The sequence below is a fragment of the Coccinella septempunctata genome, chromosome 2 (genome assembly GCF_907165205.1).
Source record: "Coccinella septempunctata chromosome 2, icCocSept1.1, whole genome shotgun sequence".
Taxonomy (NCBI): Eukaryota; Metazoa; Arthropoda; class Insecta; order Coleoptera; family Coccinellidae; genus Coccinella; species Coccinella septempunctata.
The window spans coordinates 42,080,786-42,104,421 of NC_058190.1; the positions used below are offsets into that span (position 1 = coordinate 42,080,786).

The window sequence follows — 23,636 nt, forward strand, 5'->3', positions numbered from 1 at the left end:
AGATCTATGTTTGTCCACTTTTTATTTTCATCTGCACCGTTTGAGAGGTATGAAAAAAGAAGTTGTTTCAGTGCATTTTCTGGAGCAGCAGTCCCAAAATGCAGAAACGTATGTTTAATGGTATGGATCGTTTGTCCAACGTAAGTCTACTTTGGTCCACCCAATTTTTTCATTGTAAAACCAGCAATATCGGAACAGGCCCTAGTTAAATCTTCCAGAATTTTTGGACCAATTAATTCCTAATAACATAAAGTGTTAATCAAAGTGTTTCCTTCACAGAGCCCCGGACTGTGTCTAGCCATTTTCCTGCCAACGCTCGTGATGGGAAACTTCATGGTCCTAAACTTGTTCTTGGCCTTGCTGCTCAACAGCTTCAATTCCGAGGAACTCAAGAACAGGAAAGAGGTATTGAATGTATGCTGTGTTTTCTCTCTTCTCTAAGCATGTTAGATATGATGACTTTTGTATTTCATACTAATAAATTGTAATGAAAAATGGAAGTTGTTTTACTTAGAGCATGAATATTTCATCTGCACGAAAAGCATGTAGTGCACTCATCAATCTACGTGTCGTTTCAGTGTTTTTGAATTTTCTAAATGTTGTCCGTTTGTTTGCATTTCGTGAATAGACTTTTCTTCAAACAGCTGAATGATATATGTGCAATTATTTAATGTTATCGATTTCCGCGTATATTCGGGAAAGTAAACGAAAATTGAAGAAGTTTTACCTTCAGTTTTACTGCATCACTAATTAATAGATTACTCAATTGGGATGAAAAATGAATTACAAAAATTTCCAGTTCGAAAGACTAAAATATCATTTCTCAATTAATGACACAAGGAAAATATGTAAAATATTCATACAAGTACCTAACTTATTATTAGAACATTGGATTATTTTCCATTACGTCAAATACAGAAGGTTTCCTAGACTTCTCAACCTATTTTGTTGATTCCTCACAGAATATTGTGAATAATACCATAATGAATAAATAAATAATATACATAAACCATCCAGCACATCACCGGGGGATGCCAGAAGTGGGGCACAGAGTACAAGAATAGACATGATGGTTTTGCCAAGATTTCACACCAAGTATTTTCGATAAAATACCAACTTCTGAGGTCAAAAACGGTTCCTTACTACAATTACCATCTAGTCAGATATACCCTGTATAATAGTCAGTGAATTTTCAGCTTATAAATAGAAAAATAAACTGATTTTGTAAAATTCGTGTATTTCCATGTGTTCAAAATTATGAGCCTAGTTTTCCATGTTATTCCACAAGAATTCATTCGAGAAAATGTGCTTTCGAAAAAGTTTCAACTCCGAATTCGGATGAGGTCGAAAACCATATTGCTCCATCGATTTTTAGTAACCACAAGCAGGTACACAACCCTTTTTTTACTCTTCCAAATTGTGACAATAACCAACAGTTCCAACTCGAATCGAATTTTTTGCCGCAACCACTTACTATTCTGCAACAAACAGTTATTTTTATCGCCTGCATATTCCGTTTAATGTCCCTTGGCTCTCATAATAGGTGCAGCTGGGGTTCCAGGACTTAGGAGTTTTAATTTCTCGCTTAGCTAGAGGTGTTGAACTGTTGATCGTTACTTCTCGGTATTAAGCTCATAATGACACATGCCTCAGACAGTTTAATAGGTTAGTGATCCGGTTGAATACGCGATTTGGTTCTCCAGCTTCCATCGGTGTTAGGATCTCTTCAGCGTTTTTACTCTCAAATTACGCCAAAGCACGTTGCAGATGACTTGTTGCGAATATAAATTGAGTTACATAGAAAACGGAAAACCCAGTATCAATGATTTTATTAGATATAATCTCCTGCTGATCCTCTAGCTAGAAAACGGTTGAGAGTATGTGGAATTGATTCAGACAACAGACAAAAGTTGTATAGAATTTTATTATCTACAACTCTCATAATGAATACAGAAACGATTAGAGGTACGGGTAGGGTATATTTGACAAAAAATGTTTCGTTGTCATCTTCAAACAGTCAGATTAAGAAAAATATCCCTGATAAGTGTCAGATTAATGGGTCAACTCGTCTGCAACACCGAGATTAAACATCTGTATGAAAATCTGACACGCTCGCGGCTCGAGTATATACAGGTTGGGCAAAATTCGTTGTTTACTGAGGGGATCTCGAGAACTATAGCAGCTAGAAGAAAACTGATGGCACATTCTCGAGCTCTTTCATGACTTATCCAAATCTGAAAACAGAATCGGCCTATCATTTTCAAATTTTGGGTTTTAAACAAAAATTGAGATTGTGACGATTCCGATAAGTTCTCATAACTTTTTTGTCTTTGAAGTTACAGATCTGAAACTTGAACCTTCTTAGGCACTTCCATACGTATAATCTACAGACCTAAGATTCTTTTCAAGTTCAAAAATAACACAAATTCAATAATAATAATAATAATAATAATAATGTCTTTATTTTCCCAATTCAAACCTCAAGGGGAAGTTCACCTAGTAGGTGCTCTACCACTTAACCCTTGTTATGTGACACAATTTGGAATAAGCATTAAAGAGAGAGAAAAAAAAAGTTAAACAACAATACAATTTCAATGAGCAGAATTTACAAAAAAAAAATAAACATAAAAAAATAAACATAAGAGAGGTGTATCTGGAACAACGAAAACAATCAAATATATTATGCATACAGAGCCTGAAGGAGATGAGCCCTGATTTCTCTCTTGAATCTTACGAGAGTAAACGTTTTGAACTCATTTGGCACTGCGTTATAAAATTTTACCACATTGTACCCGAAACTCCTCTGGAAGATGGCCGTTCTGTGCTGGGGACAAGAGAGCAGATTCCTATGTCTTACATTCAGATTATGAATATCAGTTCTATACCTCAGTTTGTTGTAAAGATATGGCGGACATTTCTCAATTATAATTTTATGATAAGTACACAAGGCATAATACTCAAAACATTTTTTTATTGGTAACCAGTTCAGCGCCTTTAGCATATGCGAGACATGCTCATATTTCCTAATCCCATATATGAACCTGATGCAGCTATATTGAACACGCTGTATTCGACCTAATGTTTCTTGGTCAAGACAAAAGCTGTAGACAGTTGAACTATAATTAAATTTTGACATGACCAAACTCTCACACAAGACCCTCTTTGTAGTAGTAGGCAAATAAGATCTATGCTGGTAGAGCATCCTCAGGGCCCCATAAGCTTTCCGGATCAAACACATAACATGCTCACGAAATCTCAACGAGCTGTCCACAATCAGGCCCAAGTCTCTTACGTTCTCCTGGAAATTAATGGTATCACCGCGGATCACAGGCCTGAAATTATTCTCAACAAAGTTTTTATTATTTTTAGACCCAAAAATTATAGAGAATGATTTCCTTGCATTCAATATCAAAGAATGTTTTTCCGCTATAAGTGCCAACCGATCTAAATCTTCATTCATTCTAACAGCTGCGGTATCAAAATTATTCATGAGGAAATCAAAAAGAATCTGAAAATCGTCAGCATACATATGAACTTTTCCATGAAGGATACTCTTGGTGAATTGGCTGGTGTACACTATGAAGAGAAGAGGCCCAAGAACCGAGCCCTGGGGAACTCCGCTCTGAACAGATTTAGCGCATGAGGTCCTGTCACCCAACTTCACAAACTGCGAACGTCCAGCAAGATAGGAGCTCAGAAGGTTAAGAGCCTCACCTGACACTCCACAAGATTTCAAGATAGCCAAAAGGATATCATGCCGCACAGTATCGAAGGCTCTACTGAAGTCCAGCAAAAATAAAACAGAACATCTGGATTCATCAATGGACTGAAAAATGTCATCAGTCACATCGAGAAGTGCACTGGTTGCACTATAACCCGGACGAAAACCAGACTGAGTCGCAGGCAGAATCCCATTCAGCTCGAGATATTCGGAAAGTTGGACTGCCATTATCTTCTCTAAAATTTTGGATAATCCAGGTAGTATACTGATCGGTCTTAGATCAGAAAGCTCCTTTGGAATACCTTTTTTCGGGATAGGTGTGACACGGGCACATTTCCAAGAAGAGGGGAACTTAGAACTGAGGATAATGCTGTTATAAATGTTGACAAGAAATGGAAGAATATGAGGACAGCAAATTTTAACAAACGATATCGAGATATTATCAGAACCTGGCGCACTATTCTTAATTTTTTTGAGAACTTTGATTATGTCATTTTCATCTACTAGGCGGAAACTGAAAAGTTCAGAACTTATTGGATTATCCCCGTAATAGTCAATAATCGATTGGTCTGAATTATTAGTCGGAATATCTAGAAAATAATCGTTGATTTCATCAGGATCTTTAAACGTAGAATCGACATCTGATCGCGACTCATTCAAAATCTCCAATGCAAAGTTTGCATTTAAAAAAATTGAAGTTCACCTAATGATTCGGAATGAAAAAAATATTTTGAGCTCATCAGTGGATTCTATGTGAAAAATTGCCTGTAGAAGGTTTAAGTTTCAGATTTGTAACTTCAAAGACAAAAAAGTTATGAGATTTTTAGGAAATTGTCAAACTCAAAAACGAAGTATCGTAGGAGGCTGCGGTTTCCACCATTCTTTGTTTCTCCGAAAAAGAGCTCGGAAATGTGTCATCCGTTTTCTTCTAGCTGCTATAGTTCTCGAGATCCTCTCAGTAGACAACGAATTTTGGCCACCTAAAGATTTTTTTTTACATCTTTGAGAGCCTGCAGACGCTTTCCCCACCGCTGAAAGTGCATACATCATATAACCTTTTTTTCTTTCTACCATCTAATCTTCAAAATCCACTAGGTCTCCACAACGCTCAGGTAAATCCCGATTCAACATCGTTGACTTCCAAACTATAATGCAGGAAACACTTTCGAGTCAATCTTTGTCATGTGATTCTTTGACTGTCCGTCATCTATTCATTATACCCTTGTGATTTGAAATTTGGAAGCGTCTTTGTGCAAGTCCCGGAGCAAACATTTCCGACGCTAGCAATTACAAAGAATCAACATCGTCAAATATGCAGTCACTCTACTCTATCACTACTACTATACTTTGCAGAAATTAATCTGCTCACGTTGTATTTCGACCCGAATGAGGGGCAAACAAACTGACACGTATCCACAGATTCGGCATATTTGAATAACGAGAGCAGGGAGAAGAGAAATATATACACATTTCCAGGAAATACGAATAAACAAAAATGTCCATTCCGAGATATTTCTGCATCGAGAGGGAAAAACCGTAATCTCGGCTAACGAGATTCGATGTCGGTTTCATTTGATGTTTCCAGTCAACTCTTCATTACGTCCAATTTTTCGGCCAGTTCACACACAGAATAGAATGTCATGTCATGGAAGCTGCTCGTTGATACCTCACATACTAATTTCTCGATTCAGTGGCAACGATAGCAGAATCGCTAATTACTAACCTGGAAAAGATCGTGATGTGAGCAAACAGGCGCATCCACACGACTCGCAGAGATTTTAATTGCTTGTTGTTTCAGTATCGATTCGATCAGAGTCACTCACCAATAGATTTTAGTCAGTGGAAACCATCAAAATGAATATTTTTATACTTCACAATGAGATTCGTTCTCGATAACATCCCGCTAATTGGGTTAAGGTGTTCAGGAATAATTCAATTCATGATACGAATTCACTTCTGAAGTTTAAATTGAACTCCCCCATAGAATAAATCGAAATACCACCAACTCTGCGCTTACTGCCGCAGAAAAGCGCATATTTACTTGATGCGGGTTTAAATTAAATATGCCCATATCCATGCTTCTCCGAAATTCATCATGTAAATTTCAGATGCAAGCGGATGCTGCATACAACGTTGAAATGAGAATTAGCTCTATTTCGCTCTTGGAATTCGAAGTAGGCATTAAGAATTCGGAGGTACCTATGCAAATGAAACCATGGAAACTTTTCATGATATCTTGCTGGATATAAATTCTTGCATTCATGTTGTTTGGGACCTTGAAGTCTTTTATGTTTGAAGGTGTAGAAGAGCCAAGGAATCATTCAATTTGGAATCCCGACACAGGTAGAGAGTCAGTATTATGGCTGAAATCTTCGGATTTAACTTTATCAACCAAAATGATTGAAATAACCCAATGAATATCAGATTTATATCCTTAATTATTTAAAAATCATTTCTCTTATGAACCTTGGTTCTTTTACCTCCATTCTGAGAGTTATGAGTGGTGAATTGAGTTAGTTCTCCTTCGCTGTCAGATGTCGCTGAGGTGTATTTCCAAATCGAATAAAGGGGCCATCAGTAGATTCTTGAGGTCAAAAGAAACACTTTTTTCCTTACCATTTTTTCCGAATCGGCTCAGTTCAAAAGATGTGGGCTGTTGAAAAATCCATAAAAAAAATTTATTTTAAGTTTTATCTCACAAACAGTTTTATCGAATGAAATGAATTTCGGAATATAGTTTTTCATTTATGCGATTAATCTTTTTCTAACACAAGATATCACCCACGTCTCCCAGTTTTCTTATTATGACCATTACGTAACATAAAAATACCAAAAATTCAAAGAACCTATATAAGCTATCTAAGAAATATTTGGACGTTTTGTCAAATAAAAGTATTCTTTATATTTTCTAGTAGATACAAGGTGGTCCAGATCGTAACCAAGAAATTTCAACCACGTATTCTACATCAAAAATAAGACCTAGTTTGTCATATACGAGTTTGGCAGTACGTCCGTACTGCAGCGAGACTGAATAATTTCAGATAAAAAAATGATACGCCACTGGTTTTTCCGACAATAAAAATTACTATTTAAATCCTTATTTAATTTGGAGCAAATTCGGTCTCTTGAGTTTTTGCTGTACGAGGCACCGTTTTCGGTTAAAAAATAATACACATTCTCATGCATGAAGAAATCGCCAAAATTTGATATAGCAAAAATAGTCTAATTATTATTATGTACCTACCATATCAAGTTCTAATGGAGATTTCTTTATGCATGAGAATGTGTTTTATTTTTTTAACCGGAAACGGTGCCTCGTACAGCAAAAAGTCAAGAGACCGAATTTTCTCTAAAATGATATTATGCAAAAAGTGTTCCTTGACGCTCAAAACCTATGTCTCAAATTTCATAAAAATATCTCAAGCAATGTGAAAGTTATTAATAAAAAACATTTTTTTTCTATATTTTTAACACCCCGTATCTCGGAGAGGAAACATTTCTCGACATATGTTTATATGACAAACTAGGTCTTATTTTTGATGTAGAATACGTGGTTAAAATTTCTTGGTTACGATCTGGACCACCCTGTATAATGCGCCGTTTTCATGATGTATGAAATTTGAAAAATTGGGTAGTTGACTGAATACAACATCCACAGATGTGTAGTGTCACAGATTTATTAGTAATTCTGAAAGTAATTTTGTTTTTTCAAGTTTGGCACAGCTCATTAGGAAAACTTAAAATAGCTATATATCCTTATCAGGGCCGAATCGGAAAAAATGGTATAGGAAAAAAATGTTTTTTTCGACCTCAAGAATATACTGGTAAAATATTTGTACGAGTCAAAGACTCACCTTGTTTAGAAAATAGTACAAATTCTCAACAGGTTCACGGGTTCACCCAGCAAAATCGAATGACCCCAAACTTATAAACTGAACGTATTAAAAAGGGAAAAATTATGATTTGGGAACCTCACAGAGACGGACAAATGGGTAAATAATTTATTTCGATCGCTGGCAACTAAGTACGGCATTCAGTCATAATGTCTGAACCCGAAATGCATTGTTTGTACAGAACGTTAATCGTCTAGTCGGTAGTTGAATTTCTCGTTCGAATTTTCGTTTCTGGCGACATTAGAGGTGCTGAATGGTCTATTCAAATTGGAATCCCCGTCTAATTTCACTGTGGTTAATGTTTCATCAAGGAAAATTGATTGAGTAAATTTTCAACAAGGTTGAAAGGACTGTTATTGTGGAATCTGGATGTTACATTGTCGATTCACATTGCCAAGAGGCTTTTTCTAAAGCTTTAAACCTTCGTAGGTTCTATTGTTATCAAGGTTTATTCAGCTAATGCGTTTACCATACCCGAGGGTGCTGGACCACACTGATGAGCCCTTTGTCTTTTCCACTGAAGCAATCAAGGACTCAAAAATAGTAGAGGACACTGAATGTGAACACCATTGTGTATAAGGAAAAAATTACCACAATTTCCACTAAACTGTTAACTGACATTAAACCGAACTGAAGGGCTCTGCATGGGTATTGGCGGTCTCTGCTCCTCTTTCCAAGATGATTCTGATAAGCGTTACAAAAAGTTCTCCAATTTTTGCACCCTGTAAAAAATATTCGCGAGAAAAATAATGAGCTAATATGCAAGATAAAATAAAACAAATCAATCAAGGATCCGAATATAACAACAACTTTTTTGCCATTCTAAGACTTAATTAAACTTCAGTCACTCTACTTTGACTTTCTTCTCTTACGAAAAGCGATTTCTTGTGCATTTCCCTCCGAACACAATCTCCATAGTCAATTTTGACTGGAGAATTATGTCTGAGGATAACAGTTATGGCAATTTAGGAAACATGAAGCGGTCCCGGGTTCTAAACTTCCCCTGAACGTTGTAGGGTAGATTTAACCGTCCTGTTCGTGAAAGGATATTTTAGCTAAGAACATACCTTTGTGACTCATAACGAATTCATGCAATTTTCCGACGCCTTAGTTGTCACTTTCGTACGGAAAATAATGCGGCCCCTGCACGAGTGAAATAAATACATTTATTAAGGGTTATGGGCGCTTAAAGACGTTATCAGGATTGTATTCAGCTCCAGGAAGGAAGGAAGGAATTTTGAAGTGAAACATGCACGATCTATAAGGCCTCCTGAGAAGAATTTCCTTGGAAATTTCACCACTTGTTACCGAGAAAATAAACGGAGCTTCATGTAGATATTCTTCAGTCAAATCTCTTAAAGATCGGTATTATACAGAGTGGGTTTTTGACTCGTACAAATATTTTAACAGTAGATTCTTGGGGTCAAAAGAAACACTTTTTTCCTATGACATTTTTTCCGATTCGGCCCAGATAAAAAGATATAGCCATTTGAAGTTTTCATAATGAGCTATGCCACCCCTGGAAAGACAAAATTCCCTTCCAGAATAATAAGCTAAATCTATGAAACTACACATCTGTGGATCTTTTAAACAGAGTTGCATTCAGCGAAAGTACCCAACTCCTGAAATATCACAGACACTTTTTAATGGTAAAGGAAGAAAATGTTTCTTTTGACCCCAAGAATCTACTGTTGAAATATTTCTACCGGTCAAAGACTCACCCTGTATAGTTGAATAATAATCTTAGGAACGATAATCTTTGGAGTTTTTCAAGATGAATTCTTCATATGAATAAAGGTTTGCATACGCTTCATTTCTGAGATAGGCGATAAAAAAAAATACTTCTTATGGATAGTCGGAAAATTGTTTTGATTAGAACACTTCATACAGGGTGTTCCTAAATTGAACGTACAAATGGAAAGGGGAGATTCCTTAAGTGAGTTCAACAAAAAAAAGTCCCATAAACATGGGGTCGCAAACGTTTCGTTTTCGAGATACAGAGTGTTGAAGTTTGAATTTTTTTCAAGTTTTTTTCTCATAGTATCTACACTTCACAAGATATTCAACTGAAATTTGGCATAGATATTACATATTAGAGTTCTCACCACGTGACATGGCAATCTCGATAGAAGATCTACATGGTGATATTTTTTCTGGAACACTGCCACCTGTTCTTCTGCAGAACTTTTTTTTGGTGAGCAACTGTTAATTTTTTTTCTCGAAATCGTTGGTAGATACGACAAAACTACAAGAGACCGAAAAGTTTAGTATAAGAACAAAGCTTCTCTTTACATTTTTTCAAATTAACAGTTTCTCACCAAAAAAAAGTTCTGCAGAAGAACAGGTGGCAGTGTTCCAGTAAAAATATCACCCTGTAGATCTTCTATCGAAATTGCCATGTCACGTGGTGAGAACTCTAAAATGTAATATCTATGCCAAATTTCAGTTGAATATCTTGTGAAATGTAGATACTATGAGAAAAAAACTTGAAAAAATTCAAACTTCAACACTCTGTATCTCGAAAAGGAAACGTTTGCGACCCCATGTTTATGGGACTTTTTTTTCTTAAACTCACTTAAGGAATCTCCCCTTTTCGTTTGTATGTTCAATTTAGGAACACCCTGTATATGAGAAAAGCAGCGGTGAAGAATTTCTGATTCGTTTTCAATTAAACATTATCCCGTATACATAATAATATAAGCAATTGTCGAACATTTCATGCAGTTCTGAAAAATTCTTATAAGCGGGTTCATAATTCCATTCATCATTCATGAGTAAAACATAAATATAGTAGCTTCATATAGTTAATAGTTATAGAAAAAAATAGAATTTGCCCCAGTACGCACTTGATGCCTCAAAATCATCACAAACCCAACCATTCAATCTTGAAATTTTTATCGTGAAAGTCAATAATGAAGATGGTCTTTTTCAGAAGTTCAAAGAGCATATATTATTGAGTCCTGCTACAAAAATGGTTCGTGGTACGGTACGTAAGTGTATTCCGTAGCATTGGAAGAAGAAATGGAAATGGTCAATCGAAAAACCAACAAATCTCATATAAAAAAATTAACAGTTTTCCTGCTCTGTAGATTAGATTTTTGTCAGTACAGGGTGGACAAAATTCGTTGTCTATGAAAAGAACTCGAACACTATAGCAGCTAGAAGGAAAAGGATGACACATTTTCGAATTTTTCTTCAGAGAAACAAAGAATGGTGAAAACCGTATCCTCCTCCGATTCTTCGTTCATTAGCAAAAAATGAGATTTTGATTTTCGAAAAGTTCTCATAACTTTTTTGTCTTTGAAGTTACAAATCTGAAACTTGAACCTTCTATAGGCACTTTTTTACGGAGAATCCACCGACGAGCTCAAAATATTTTTTCATTTAGAATCATTTAGACGAACTTTCGTTTTTTTAAATGTAAACTTTTATTAAATTTGTTATTTTTGAATTGGAAAAAAATCTTTTGTCAGTAGATTTTACATATAAAAGTGCCTAAAAAGGTTCAAGTTTCAGATTTGTAACTTCAAAGACAGAAAAGTTCGAAAACGTCAAAATCTCAATTTTTGTTAGTCAGGATACTAATCCAATTCTGAGAACAGAACCAGAGATTTTGGGTTATAAACAAAAATTGAGATTTTGACTGTAGAAAACGAAGCTAAAAGATGTGTCATCCGTTTTCTTCTAGTTGCTATAGTTCTCGAGATCAACTCAGTAGACAACTAATTTTGCCCACCCTGTGCAGTTTAACTTCAGTACTCCGGACTCTAGACGTGTCCGGATTATTGAAATGATTAGAATTTATTTCTATAAATTTCTTCGTCGTATTCTTACGACAACTCAAAAAGTATCAAAAAAAAGAAGGTTTTCTAATCGAAACCGACAAAAAAAAACTCTGATGTGTAGGTACTTCTTCCTGTAGCAAGATACTCTAATATTTTGGATTGGCGCACCGTGCCGTTTTCCAAACGTCATGTAATTGTTTTTAACTTGTTCAGAAAAAAAATTTAACTGTTTTGCATATGAATATTTTCGCGCCTGATTGTACAACAAACACAAGTGGTTAATGTAGTTGCAGCAAACTCGAAACCATGGTTATTAAAAAACATTTTCATGCACAGATAAGAGTCCCAAAGTTCATTGCATACTTGAGGACATTTCCTTTTGAAAAACCTCGTTACATCCATTCTATTCGCGCAAGGAATAATGAATTCCTTGGTCCATTCATTAATTCCAACCGAAAGATCCTGTACTCGCTCTGAAAAAGCCGAATGTCAACGTCGTCGTTTCTTTCCGATGAAACATTACTTTTCCGAAGTCAAAGCGTCACCCAACGCCTGTCTCAAACGAACAATGTGATGTTCTTTTCATTAGGATGATCTCCGTTGTTTCTAGGAAGTTGGCGATGAGTCCAAACTGGCTCAGAGCTTCGAGAGAATAAGGGACCTGGTGCGAAAAAGGCGAGAGCAGAGAATGCAGGAGGAAAAGCAGAATGAGAACAATACGCGTTTGGAGAAAATCGTGAGGGAAGTTATGCAGAAGAAGGCGGAGGAAGATGCTGCTTTGAAAGGTAAGGTGGAAATGTTGGATCACCTGGCGTTGTGTTTTAACAAGAATTACTGGCTGTTTGTCGGATCCGTCAAGGGGGGCTTAACCACCTCATAATTTTTCATTGAACGAGGGACCGGAAATGTCGAGAAATATAACTAGGATTAAGATAGACGGTATGATGAAACATAATATGAAATGAGTGGTTTTTGTCTCATGAACTCATGTCCAAAACCGCTTATTGAGAGTGCTACAACCCTCGGAGAATCTCTAATGATGGTCGGTGTAGTATTCTTTTGCAGCTTTATCTTGGAAAAATGTTTTCTTAATATACAGGGTAAATCCTCGATGAAAATTAGCAGCGGTACTTCCTATAAATTTCTTTCGAAATCGACCTCCCTTCCAAGATAGGTACATCCTTTGGAAGCCCGATGGCGAGTTAACAGTTTTTAATTTTTCACGGTTCTAAAAAACGCTGAGTCATAAAACTATACATAATATGATGCACTAAGTAGATGTTACTCAAACAACTTTTTTAGATCTCATAACTTTATTATTAGGGGTTGAAAATAAAAACCCCTTATGAATTTCTTTCAAAAATTCTTTTCGTGGGATAGATTTTCGAGGAATAAAATTCTCTTTTCCCATTTCATTCTGGAGAAAAAAAGTATCTTGCAAAATTTCGATACAGTCGATACTTTTCTCGGAATAAATAAAAACTCAGAAGCAGTATACGAAGGTCTATGTGGCAGAGAATTGATGCATGTATTTTAGAGGGATGTAGTCATTCTACGGAACACTACTCTGGAGGAACTTTTTGTTGCAAATTTCCTGAGGAAATACTTATGAAATTTGGCCAGAGATAGTCATCGAAAGAAATATTTCCTGTGGTTTCTTTCAGAACCATACAAGAGCTTCCTTCACCGAAGTAACAATCTTAAAAATTATGAAGATTTACCAAGAGTTCTCTCACTGTTAACGTTTTATATTTATGATATCGATAAGAGGCTTCAAATAAACTAATCCGGTTGAACTGCTGAAGAAAATATCCTAATGAGCTATATAAGCTATTGATTTTTCTGGAACGGCACTAGATGTGAACAGTAATGAGATGTAAGAGTCCTCATTTCATAACAGAGCTGTCTTATCATAATATTTCCAGACAAAATTCTGCTCCGAGAATGACGCTTACCCGTTCACTCTGAATTGAAATGTCAAGAGAGTCTGTCTCATAGCCGGATGGATAAAATAAGGACCATCCTTTCCGTAATGTTTCAGCAAGTTTCCTCTATTCTATACCTAATGAAACAAATGAGCCGTAAGAACAAAAACATAAGTCTACAAATTTCTCAATTGAAACATCGCTACCAAAATAAAAGTGTTGTACTAACTGGGTTTCATAAAACTTTGATTGTCCGATCAACGATTTGACCATTCGTTCTAAAACGAAATCACTGAAATTTTTGAAACTTTTTATTTCTGAATATATTGAGGAAGTAGCGATTGAGTATTATTGAATGGACGTATGATTTGATGCGAGAATGATATTCTGAATGATCATGACTGAATTATCGATTGAAAACGAATTGACGTCAATTCGTCAATCAAGCGTTGATTCCCCGATCAAGCTTTATGAAACCCTGTGTTAAACTTACAGTGGTATCCACAGAAATTGATTGCTCGATCAACAATTTGGCAGTTGTTCCGTTTTCAAAATTAAATCGCTGAAACGTGTTAATTCCTGAATATATCTATGGAATGAAGTTATACAGGGAGACTTTTCGTCTTGTACATATATTTTAACAGAAGAGATCTGTTAGGGATTCACTTTTTTCATTTACTATTTTTTCCAAATCGGCTTGAAAATATACAGGCTGTTGAAAATCCATAAAAAAAGTTATTTTCAGTTATACCTCTTAAAGAAGTATTCCATTGATGTGATGAGTCTTCTAATAAAATTCCACCAATATCTTCCAGATTCTTCATTATGACCATAACATACCATAAAAATACAAGAAATTCAAATAAACAAAGTAACTTGAAAGCACACACATTTGACCATTTTGGAAAATGAAAGTATTCTAAGTATTCTTCATATTTTTTCGTATAACGCTCCGTTTTTGAGTAATTTGATATTTAGTTGGTACCTATATACTTTGGCTAAATGCAAACTCTGTTTAGAAGATATACAGATGTTTAGTGTCGAAGATTTAGCTTGTTATTTTGAAGGGAATTCTGTTATTCCAGGGATGACACAGCTTATTATGAAGTGAATCGGAAAAAATGGTTAGTGAAAAAGGTGTTTCTTATGACCTCAAGAATCCATAGTTGAAATATACGTACAAGTCAAAGACTCACCCTTGCAAACAATTTATTCTGAATGCTTAGAACTGAATTATCGATTGGAAGCATGGATCTGTCAATCAAGCGTTGATTCTGAGACAGAGCTTTGTGCAAATGCTGAGACCCTGAATTCTTCCTCATTGTCAGTGTATTTAGACGCAAATTCCACTTCGATGTGACCGAATTGATCAGCGAATGGAATCGGTAATTTAATTTCCATATTCAATAGCTTTCATGCCCAATCCGTTTCGAGGAACGATTCCAGGGATGTATTTCACTCCGTGCGTAAGTAATGAATTGAAAACTTTTTCAACTTTCAGCCGGGGTCGTCGGGAAACCCGTCGAACAATCAGTGGTTAATTTTCCGAGAGATAAGAGGAGCTACCAGGAGGCAATGAACAGGCCGATATCCATCATCAGCTACGAGCCACCAGAATACCAGGTTAGTATTTCAGAAATCCAGGACTCCTTCAAATCTCCTTGGAATGCAGAAGAGTAACAATCACAACCAGAACAATAATAGTGAATATTGAGTACCTACTTAATGGAAAGAATATTTCCAAGGAATAGTCTTTCCAATAATGCGCGCTAGTCAAGAATAAAACACTCGTACAAACATTTTTTCATGAAACTTTGAATTGAAAACTTCTGAACGCACTATTGCATTGAATTTCTCGTTGTGATGACATTGTCTTCTTTTTTATATCGAGCACAAAATGCTGTAACCCTCCTCTTCGAATTTCTCGAGACTTTTCACCCTTTTCCTGATGAAAATGACGATTTGCATTCTCTGGGTCCACCTACTTCTCTACTCGCTGGTTTCAGGTGATTGTAGGTACCTTTTCTTTGAACCAGTGGGCTACCAGCGGCAAAAATGCAAGTGGCGAATCCTTGTTCGAAAACCTTGTGAATAAAATGATGTAAAAATGCGCTCCTCCAAAGATAAGTGGTATTAAAAATGGGAACATTATTCCTCACGTTCTCATTGATGACATCAAAAACGCAAGAGATATTTCGATATAATGATAGTCTTTCTTCATTGTAAAAAAAAACTAAGGTTATTTTTTACTGCTTGTAGCCTACTGCACTAGATCTCTACCTAAATATTACAAGAATATTCGAAAATACCAAAATACCTCAGTTATTTCTACGCTTCAAAGCCATTTTCTTTGGTAACGGTTGTGTTTATAGGGTTATACCAAGAGAAACTTCAAACGGAGCTGAAAATTTACATCTTAGATAGAAATGAAGGAGATTTTAAGGGGTTGCAGCCCTAAAAATACCACTTGAACAGACAGTGAGCGGATTCTAACGAATTCTGTCTCGTCCTTTCAATGTTATATCAATGATCACGTGAGAAAAGTATCCAATTCTGACCCCCCATACTTCAGTTAATACCCGTGTTAAGTCAAATCTCCTCAATGCCTTTGTTACAACTAAAATTTCTTAGTTAAAACTAGAGTTTGTGCTTGATATATTTCTTTAGTGTCTAGAATTCGACAAATTTAGCATTTTCAGTTATCCGCGCCAAGTTGTCAAACAAATTCTTCTCGCATATTATCTTTCCGAGAAATATTCCCTGACAAATAGCTCTATATTCCTTGAACAAAGTTTCAATGATTATTATATCGTCTTAGAACCGCGAGGGAGAAGCACGCCCATGGAAGCCAAGACGTGTTTTTCTCTTGAGTGATAACCTTATTCCGAAAACTACACAAGAAATATCCGTAACTTCCAGAAGTTGAACTATAAACACATTATACTGCGAATTTGAAGGCAATAGGGAGCGTCCCAAGTTTTCTTCGTTTCCAACTTTTCGTTAGGTTCATTGAGAAGCCTGAAATAGAATTGGGGAAAAACAGCCAATAGTGTTCTTCGAAAAAGTAAATAAGCCCCACTTCGTGTCGAATCAATCGCATGTCCTGCTGACTATCTTGATGTAAACAGTACAATAGTATAAAGGTACCTAAAAAATTATTTTATTTGTGTAGACAAACAGTGCAGGTCTCTATAAATTGTAATGAGTTTAGTAAATCAAGAAAGTTTTTTTCTTGTTTAAACATTCTCGAACAGGTCCATTAGTGTTTTGAATTGCCTGGACGTAAAAAAATATTATAGAGACTGGAGAACGACAATTCTATAAAAGTGTTGCTCCAGTGCAGAGTGCAGGTAGTAGTTAAATCTGGGTGTCATGAATGGAAGTGTAGGAGTCGGCAGAGTAAGTGAGGTTTGGTTCAGACTTTGCGCGAGAGGTGGCGCATTGTGATGAGATTTGAAAATATTTCTCAACGCGACCCACCGAGTTTGCTCAAGGCCCATCTTCCAGTTGAATATCTAACCCTACAATGTACTGATGAGGGACAATGATCCCGAAACCGGTACACAGTTGTGTTTAGAGACCTAGACACACTGTATATCAATATATGAATGCATATACTTCACTCAGTTCATGTTATATACAGGATGTCCGCGCCGTGGAGCAGCATAAGATTACTCTAGTTCTATTAACTTTACAATAAAGAGTTTCAAATAAAACTTTCCTCTTTTCAAGCAGAGCATCTCCTAAAATTCTTCAGAACTATACAAAGTGTTTCGTTTTTTCTGCACAGCTATCAACTTCGTTATTTTAAATGGAACAACCTATACATTTCAACATGTTGAAATGTATGATTCTTGTTGAATTTGAATGAGTTAGATAACACAACTATGTCTGAACTATGTCAACTTACAAAATGAAAATTCAACTGCCATTTTTTAGGAAACGATAGCAGAAGTACAGGAGCACAGAAGATCGAACCAGTATTCAACGCTCATCAATGGAACCTCGGAAGAAAGTGAAGCACTCGAAAGTATGTCTGAAGTAAAGAAGGATAATCCGCTGCTCTCGAAAAAGCCGGGTGGAAAAGGTACATTTCATAAATACAGAGGAAAACTACTTTTCACTGTATTAGTTGAATATAATAAAATTCCGTCACCAACCGAAACTAAGTGATTGAATAGGTATTATTTTGAAAGTAGGTAACTAAAAGGGAGATTCTAGATGAAGATAATTTAATCGATGATCGGAGTTAAAAACTATAATACGAGGATGTATTGAAAAATTCTTAGCCTACTATAGAACTAGACAAAATTTCAATGTGAAAATATTTTATTACTCAACATATTCTCCTCTTCATTGGATGAATTCATTACAGCGACCCTGCAACGTCTCTACACCTTTAAAAAAAATGTTTCTTCTTGCTCTGCAAACTATACCTCCACAGCTTTTATTACCTCCTCGTTGGAAGGAAATTTACGACCTTATAAATTTTTTTTCAGTTGAGGAAAGAGATGCTAGTCGGATGGAGCCAAATCTGGTGAATGAGAGGGATGTTCTAGTAATTCAAACCCTAAATCACGAATTTTTTGCATGGCAACATGAGATTTGTGTGCAGGGGCGTTGTCCTGCAAAAACAAAATATCTTTGGATAGCTTTCCGCTTCTTTTCTCTTCAATTTTTCCCGTATAGTGTAATGTAATGTCGAATAGTGATCTTCAGTTATTGTTCTACCCTTATCCAAAAAATCAATCATGATTACTCCATGTCAATCCCAAGAAGCTGAAGCCAGAACTTTTCCAGCAGACTTTTGGACAAGAAACTTAGGTCTTGGAGAACCAGAGTGTCGCCATTCCATCGATTGTTGCTTTGTTTCTGGATTGTAAAAATGTACCCAAGTATCATCCATAGGATCAATTCAAGAAGTCTACATCGTTTTCACATCGAGCACAGATCGAACGCGATGATTCTACCCTTGCACGCTTTTGGTCCACATTCAAACATTTTGAGATCCATTTTGCAGCAATTTTTCTCATGTCCAAATTGACGTGAACCTTATGATGAACGCGTTCGTATGAAATATTCAGTGCTTCAGATATCCGTTTCAGCCCAATTCAACGGTCTCATAAAATCATGTCATGAACTGCATCGATATTTTCGGGGACTGACACAGAAACTGGCCTTCTCGATCGATCATCATCTTAAATGGAAAATGTACCTCTTTTGAAGCTTGCAGTCCAATTTCTCACGGTCGCATACGAAGGACATTGATCACCAAGGGTATTAGGCATATCTTCGTAAATATTCTTACCTCTTATCCCTTATTTAAATACAGGTACTTCGATTTTCACAATTTCGGTGGACATATTCTTTCTTTCAATTTATTGCGTAAACTCTGGTTTACTTTTTTGACCTCAAACTTCACACTGACATTCTAATGAGTTATTGTTCGTTGCTATGGTAACGCAATATTTTTTTATGCATGGAACTGGTCTAGGCTAACTAGATATCAATACATCCTCGTAAAATGAGACATTTAATTTTATAAGTGACAAATATCTCTTTACTATAATCGAATATTTTAAAGATGAGAACACCGAAACAGTGGAAATGAAGGATATCAGTAGGGGCGCTTCAGCAGACACAGAACACGACGAAGAGTCCGCTCTTTGTCCAGAATCGAAGGGTAAATATGACAAGAAAGAACGAAGTGAAAGTAGACCATGGCAAACTTTGGTATCGTATGTAGATGAACTGACTGTAGGCGGGAGAAGGAACTCCAAAGGGCAGTACATTGATGGGATGGGCAGTTTTCCTGGTTTTGGCAGGAACAAGCCCCCCAAAGTACCGCCGGACTGCTTTCCGATACACGTCTACCAAAAGTAAGTAGGGACATTTCTGAACAGCAAATAACCTTATGTGGTAAGTTGTGATTCAGCGAAGGTCGATTATCCCGTATCAAAAAGACCATGTTAAGGTAACTCATTTTGACACTCTGTACGAACTTTTCGATCGATTAACAAGTTCTGGCCAGTCACATGATGAGATAAGATTAATTATTTGTTAGGATCGACCACGTATCCTTCAATTCAATTCATTTGATTAATGAATAATTCATTAATTTTGTAGAGAATCTCTTATATCCTTTCGTGAGCTTTAGTACAGAGAATTACTCTCTACAAAAGTGCAGTCCTGGTCCTTGTATCGCATATACGATCTTAAGCATTGAAGGAAAGCTCTTTTTGTCTGCCAAAATTTACCTTACATCTTATTTTGCAAGGCCAGTTTGTGTTCCAATGTTTATCAGGCTTATTATACAATGCCCTGTTCAGTAATACCGAGAGGTATTCTCTGATCATCAAATTCTAATCCAGCGACAGTATACCGAGATGTTCAGTGTTCAGATCTCCATTAACTTTTCTGGGCTTTTCGTACTACCTCAAGCCTTCAGGAAAGTTAGAGTCTTTGGTTAAGACCTCATTGTCTCGAGCAGTAATTGTCATAAAACTCTTGTCTATTCTTGGACTTCTTAAAAGAGCCTCTTCACTTAGGATGAATATTTGTGGGCTCTAAGCATCCATATCAAGATTGTGGACTTCATCATTTTCATGCACGTTAATCAGCGATTATGGTCTTAATCTTCTCTTCTCTGTGACTGGTCAGTCCATTGAATGACTACCTTATTGCAAAAAGCATGTGCAATAAGTACACTTCCTCTTGAAATCAAATATGGCTTTGATAGAACAAAATTCTTCCAGCTTTTATCTTCATTAGAATCTAGTTAAATGCTTAGAAATTTGAGACGGTCAATACCTACTTATTAAACAATAGATAATGAGTTGCAGTAATATCCTAACGCTGATAGAGTATATTAGTTGTTACGAATTCGGTAAAATAGGTACTGCGCTTGGCTTTTTGAGACAGGGCGTTAAAATGTAGGCGCCAATTGCTTGAAATTTAATCCAATTCTAGTGCTGATCTGATAGTCATGTTATAGCACAAGAATTAAGCAAATATACAAGGTATTTGGTGTTACACGAAAAGTATCCACTAGAAGTATTTAAAGAACCGAATGAGTTTTTTATGAAATTTGGGGATCTATTAATGAATTCCTGGGATCTATTTAACCAAAGTATGCTCGTCTCGTTGCGGAAGAAGAAGAACCTAAAAATGTTATGAAATACATATTATGTTTCATTTTGAATAACAAAGTTTGATTTCAATTCCTATAAAACCCGATGTACAACTTAGAATATTTTATTATAATTGAAGAGATACATGGCATTCATCATGATCCACTAATCTCATTCGGTTCCAATGGACATTTTCCGTGAAACACTTTGTATTATATCTGGGATAGTATTGAATTTAAAACTGCCGCTTTTGTAAAAATTCTCCAGAGATTTTGGACTTTCCTCAATTTTTTTACAAATTTTATTCATTCCTTTTTTTCGGTTGTATTGGTTGCAATCCCTCTTATTTACTGTTTTCACATGTTCAATAACATAAAAAAAATTCCCACTTGTAAGTTGAGTCTACTCACAGAATCGGTAATAAGATAGATTTACATATTATTATTTATCAGTTTTACGAACTGCAAGAGAAAGTTTGAATTTTATCAGGCAATTTTAACAATCATATGGGATAGGAAAAAAATAGAAGACGTCTGAAAAAAATTTGAGTATTCAAAAGCCTAAACAAACGATTGTCCAGAATTTCACACTTATTATTTCAATAAGTAGCAAAGTTGAGAGTTCTGCTTATGAAATTCAGCTCTTCTGTTTCTGTATCTAATTTTTCATCTAAATACTAGGATTTGAATTCAACTATTAAAAGTAGAATAGCATACGAGAGTATTTTTAGAAATTTGTTTGGGAAGCAGTCATTTCTAAAAAATGCTTCGCTTTAGGATATGAAAAATATCAAGATAAGCTCATTTTCATTGCATTGAGCATGAAGTACATTTCTGATGAAATCGATAACTACAAGTGATTATAATTTTGTAGATGTAATGGTTTCGAGAAATGCCTGAACACTAGGATAGGCCAAAAATGGACGAAAATGAGAACAGGAGTTCTCTCAGTTGTTGATACCCCTAGTTTTGAATGGTTCGTCCTAGTCTTGATCTTCGCGTCTAGTGTTACCCTCTGTTTTGAAGATATCCACCTAGACGACAACCCCGATTTGAAAAGGGTGCTCTACTGGACCAATTTCACCTTTTCAATCATCTTCATCATCGAAATGTTCCTGAAATGGATCGCTCATGGTTTTCACAAATACTTCACAAGTTTCTGGACACTACTGGATTTTTTAATTGTATTTGTAAGTAATAAATTCAAACATTTTTATGTGGTAAAAAAGTATTCTTGCCAGAAGACTATTTTTGGTGTTCCATATAATTTTGAAATACATAGTTCTAAATCGACAATTAATATAATACTGATTAGGTGTTCCGAATTTTCAGGTATCGCTGTTCAGTCTTCTGATCGAAGAAAACGAAAATTTACGGGTATTACGTTCGTTGAGAACGTTACGAGCCTTAAGGCCGCTTAGGGCAATAAGTAGATGGCAAGGCATGCGAATCGTAGTGAATGCCTTGATGTATGCAATTCCCAGTATCTTCAATGTGTTATTGGTGTGTCTGGTGTTCTGGCTTATTTTCTCCATTATGGGAGTGCAATTCTTCAGTGGAAAATTTTATAAATGTGTGGATGAGGAAGGGGAACTTCTACCTGTTTCGGTAAGTTAATATTCTTTAATGTTAGAAAATAGATGCGTATATGAGAAGTGTTAAAAAAATGTGCATTCAATTTTTGCGCAGGCTATCAATTCAAAGATCTACATGAGAGCCTTGATGAGCATCCCCCTTATATTATAACTGTTTCAGATCGTAGAAAACAGGTGGGACTGCGACAGGTTGAACTATACATGGGAGAACTCAAAAATTTCCTTCGATCATGTGGGGATAGCGTACTTAGCCTTATTTCAAGTGGTGAGTAGTTTTTGCTGAAATAACGAGATTCATCCTAACCATGGAACATTTCAGGCAACTTTCGAAGGCTGGATGGAAGTTATGGCAGATGCCGTGGATTCCAGAGGTGTCAATTTACAGCCTCAGAGAGAAGCGAATTTATATGCCTACATTTATTTTGTAATTTTTATCGTATGTGGTTCGTTCTTCACGTTGAATCTATTTATAGGAGTTATTATCGACAATTTCAATATGCTCAAGAAGAAGGTTAGTCTGAACAATATTGTCAACTAATAAATAATGTGCTAGATCTAGCACAGTGTGGGCAAAATTCGATGGGATTGAATGACAGATCCATAACCTTAACAGCTAGGGAAAGATGGATGGCACATTTCTGACCTCGATTTGCAAAAGATTGATTATGGTGAAAACAGCATCCCTGTATCTTCTTTTGTTATAAGTTAAGATCTTTGAGTTAGTGCCTCTATTACATAAAAAAGTGTCTATAGAATGTTAGATTTATTTTTCGATATCACTTATAACTTGAAAGCAAAAGGAGATAGAGGGATGCGGTTGTTTTGGTCATTACCAAGGTCATGATCAAGGTCTGAAACATCCCATTTCTTACGGTTACATTCAACCCTATCCAATTTTGCCCTCCTTGCACATGTGGGCACTGACCCAAGAAATTCACACACTACACACGTTATCCTGAAAATGTTTTCAAGAAAATTATAGCACTTTTGATTTTGAATGATTTGAATGAACGATTTGCTTAGTAAAACTCAAAATTTGTCTGATTTGCAGTACGAAGGAGGTGTGTTGGAGATGTTCCTCACGGACAGCCAGAAACAATACTACACTGCGATGAAAAAGTTAGGTAGAAAGAAACCCCAAAAGGTCATCAAGAGACCAAGGAACCAATTTTTAGCCATGTTCTACGATCTTTCCAACTCGAGGAGATTCGAGATAGCCATATTCGTTTTGATTTTTCTCAACATGTTGAGTATGGGCATCGAACATTACAACCAACCTCATACCGTATTTTTCATCCTCGAAGTTGGAAATGCTTTTTTTACGACAGTATTCGGCTTAGGTGAGATAGCTATTTTCTCCACAATTAATCACCTGACTGAGGGTATTTTTTTAGAGGCAATAGTTAAAATAATAGGATTAAGGTATCACTATTTTACCGTTCCATGGAATGTGTTTGATTTTTTACTAGTACTGGCTTCCATTCTTGGCATACTGATGGAGGATATCATGATAGACTTTCCTGTTTCTCCTACGTTGTTGAGAGTAGTTAGGGTTTTTAGGATAGGAAGAATTTTAAGGCTCATCAAG

General features: G+C 36.0%; 1 protein-coding gene across 4 annotated transcripts in view; it reads left to right on the top strand.

The window, feature by feature from the left end:
* The window catches only part of LOC123308066 (sodium channel protein 60E-like), a 176,680-nt gene that overhangs the window by 146,289 nt on the left and 6,755 nt on the right, over positions 1-23,636 (top strand). For 2 of the 4 annotated variants that reach the window (XM_044890601.1, XM_044890599.1), the window contains 11 exons: positions 280-405; positions 12,010-12,184; positions 14,826-14,947; positions 17,264-17,411; positions 18,909-19,203; positions 21,328-21,643; positions 21,786-22,061; positions 22,209-22,313; positions 22,368-22,559; positions 23,100-23,388; positions 23,443-23,636. In XM_044890601.1, coding sequence (XP_044746536.1) covers positions 280-405; positions 12,010-12,184; positions 14,826-14,947; positions 17,264-17,411; positions 18,909-19,203; positions 21,328-21,643; positions 21,786-22,061; positions 22,209-22,313; positions 22,368-22,559; positions 23,100-23,388; positions 23,443-23,636 — 2,238 coding nt within the window. Of the gene's footprint in view, positions 1-279; positions 415-12,009; positions 12,185-14,825; positions 14,948-17,263; positions 17,412-18,908; positions 19,204-21,327; positions 21,644-21,785; positions 22,062-22,208; positions 22,314-22,367; positions 22,560-23,099; positions 23,389-23,442 lie in introns of all 4 variants that reach the window. The other 2 variants (XM_044890598.1, XM_044890600.1) reach the window with 1 other exon arrangement.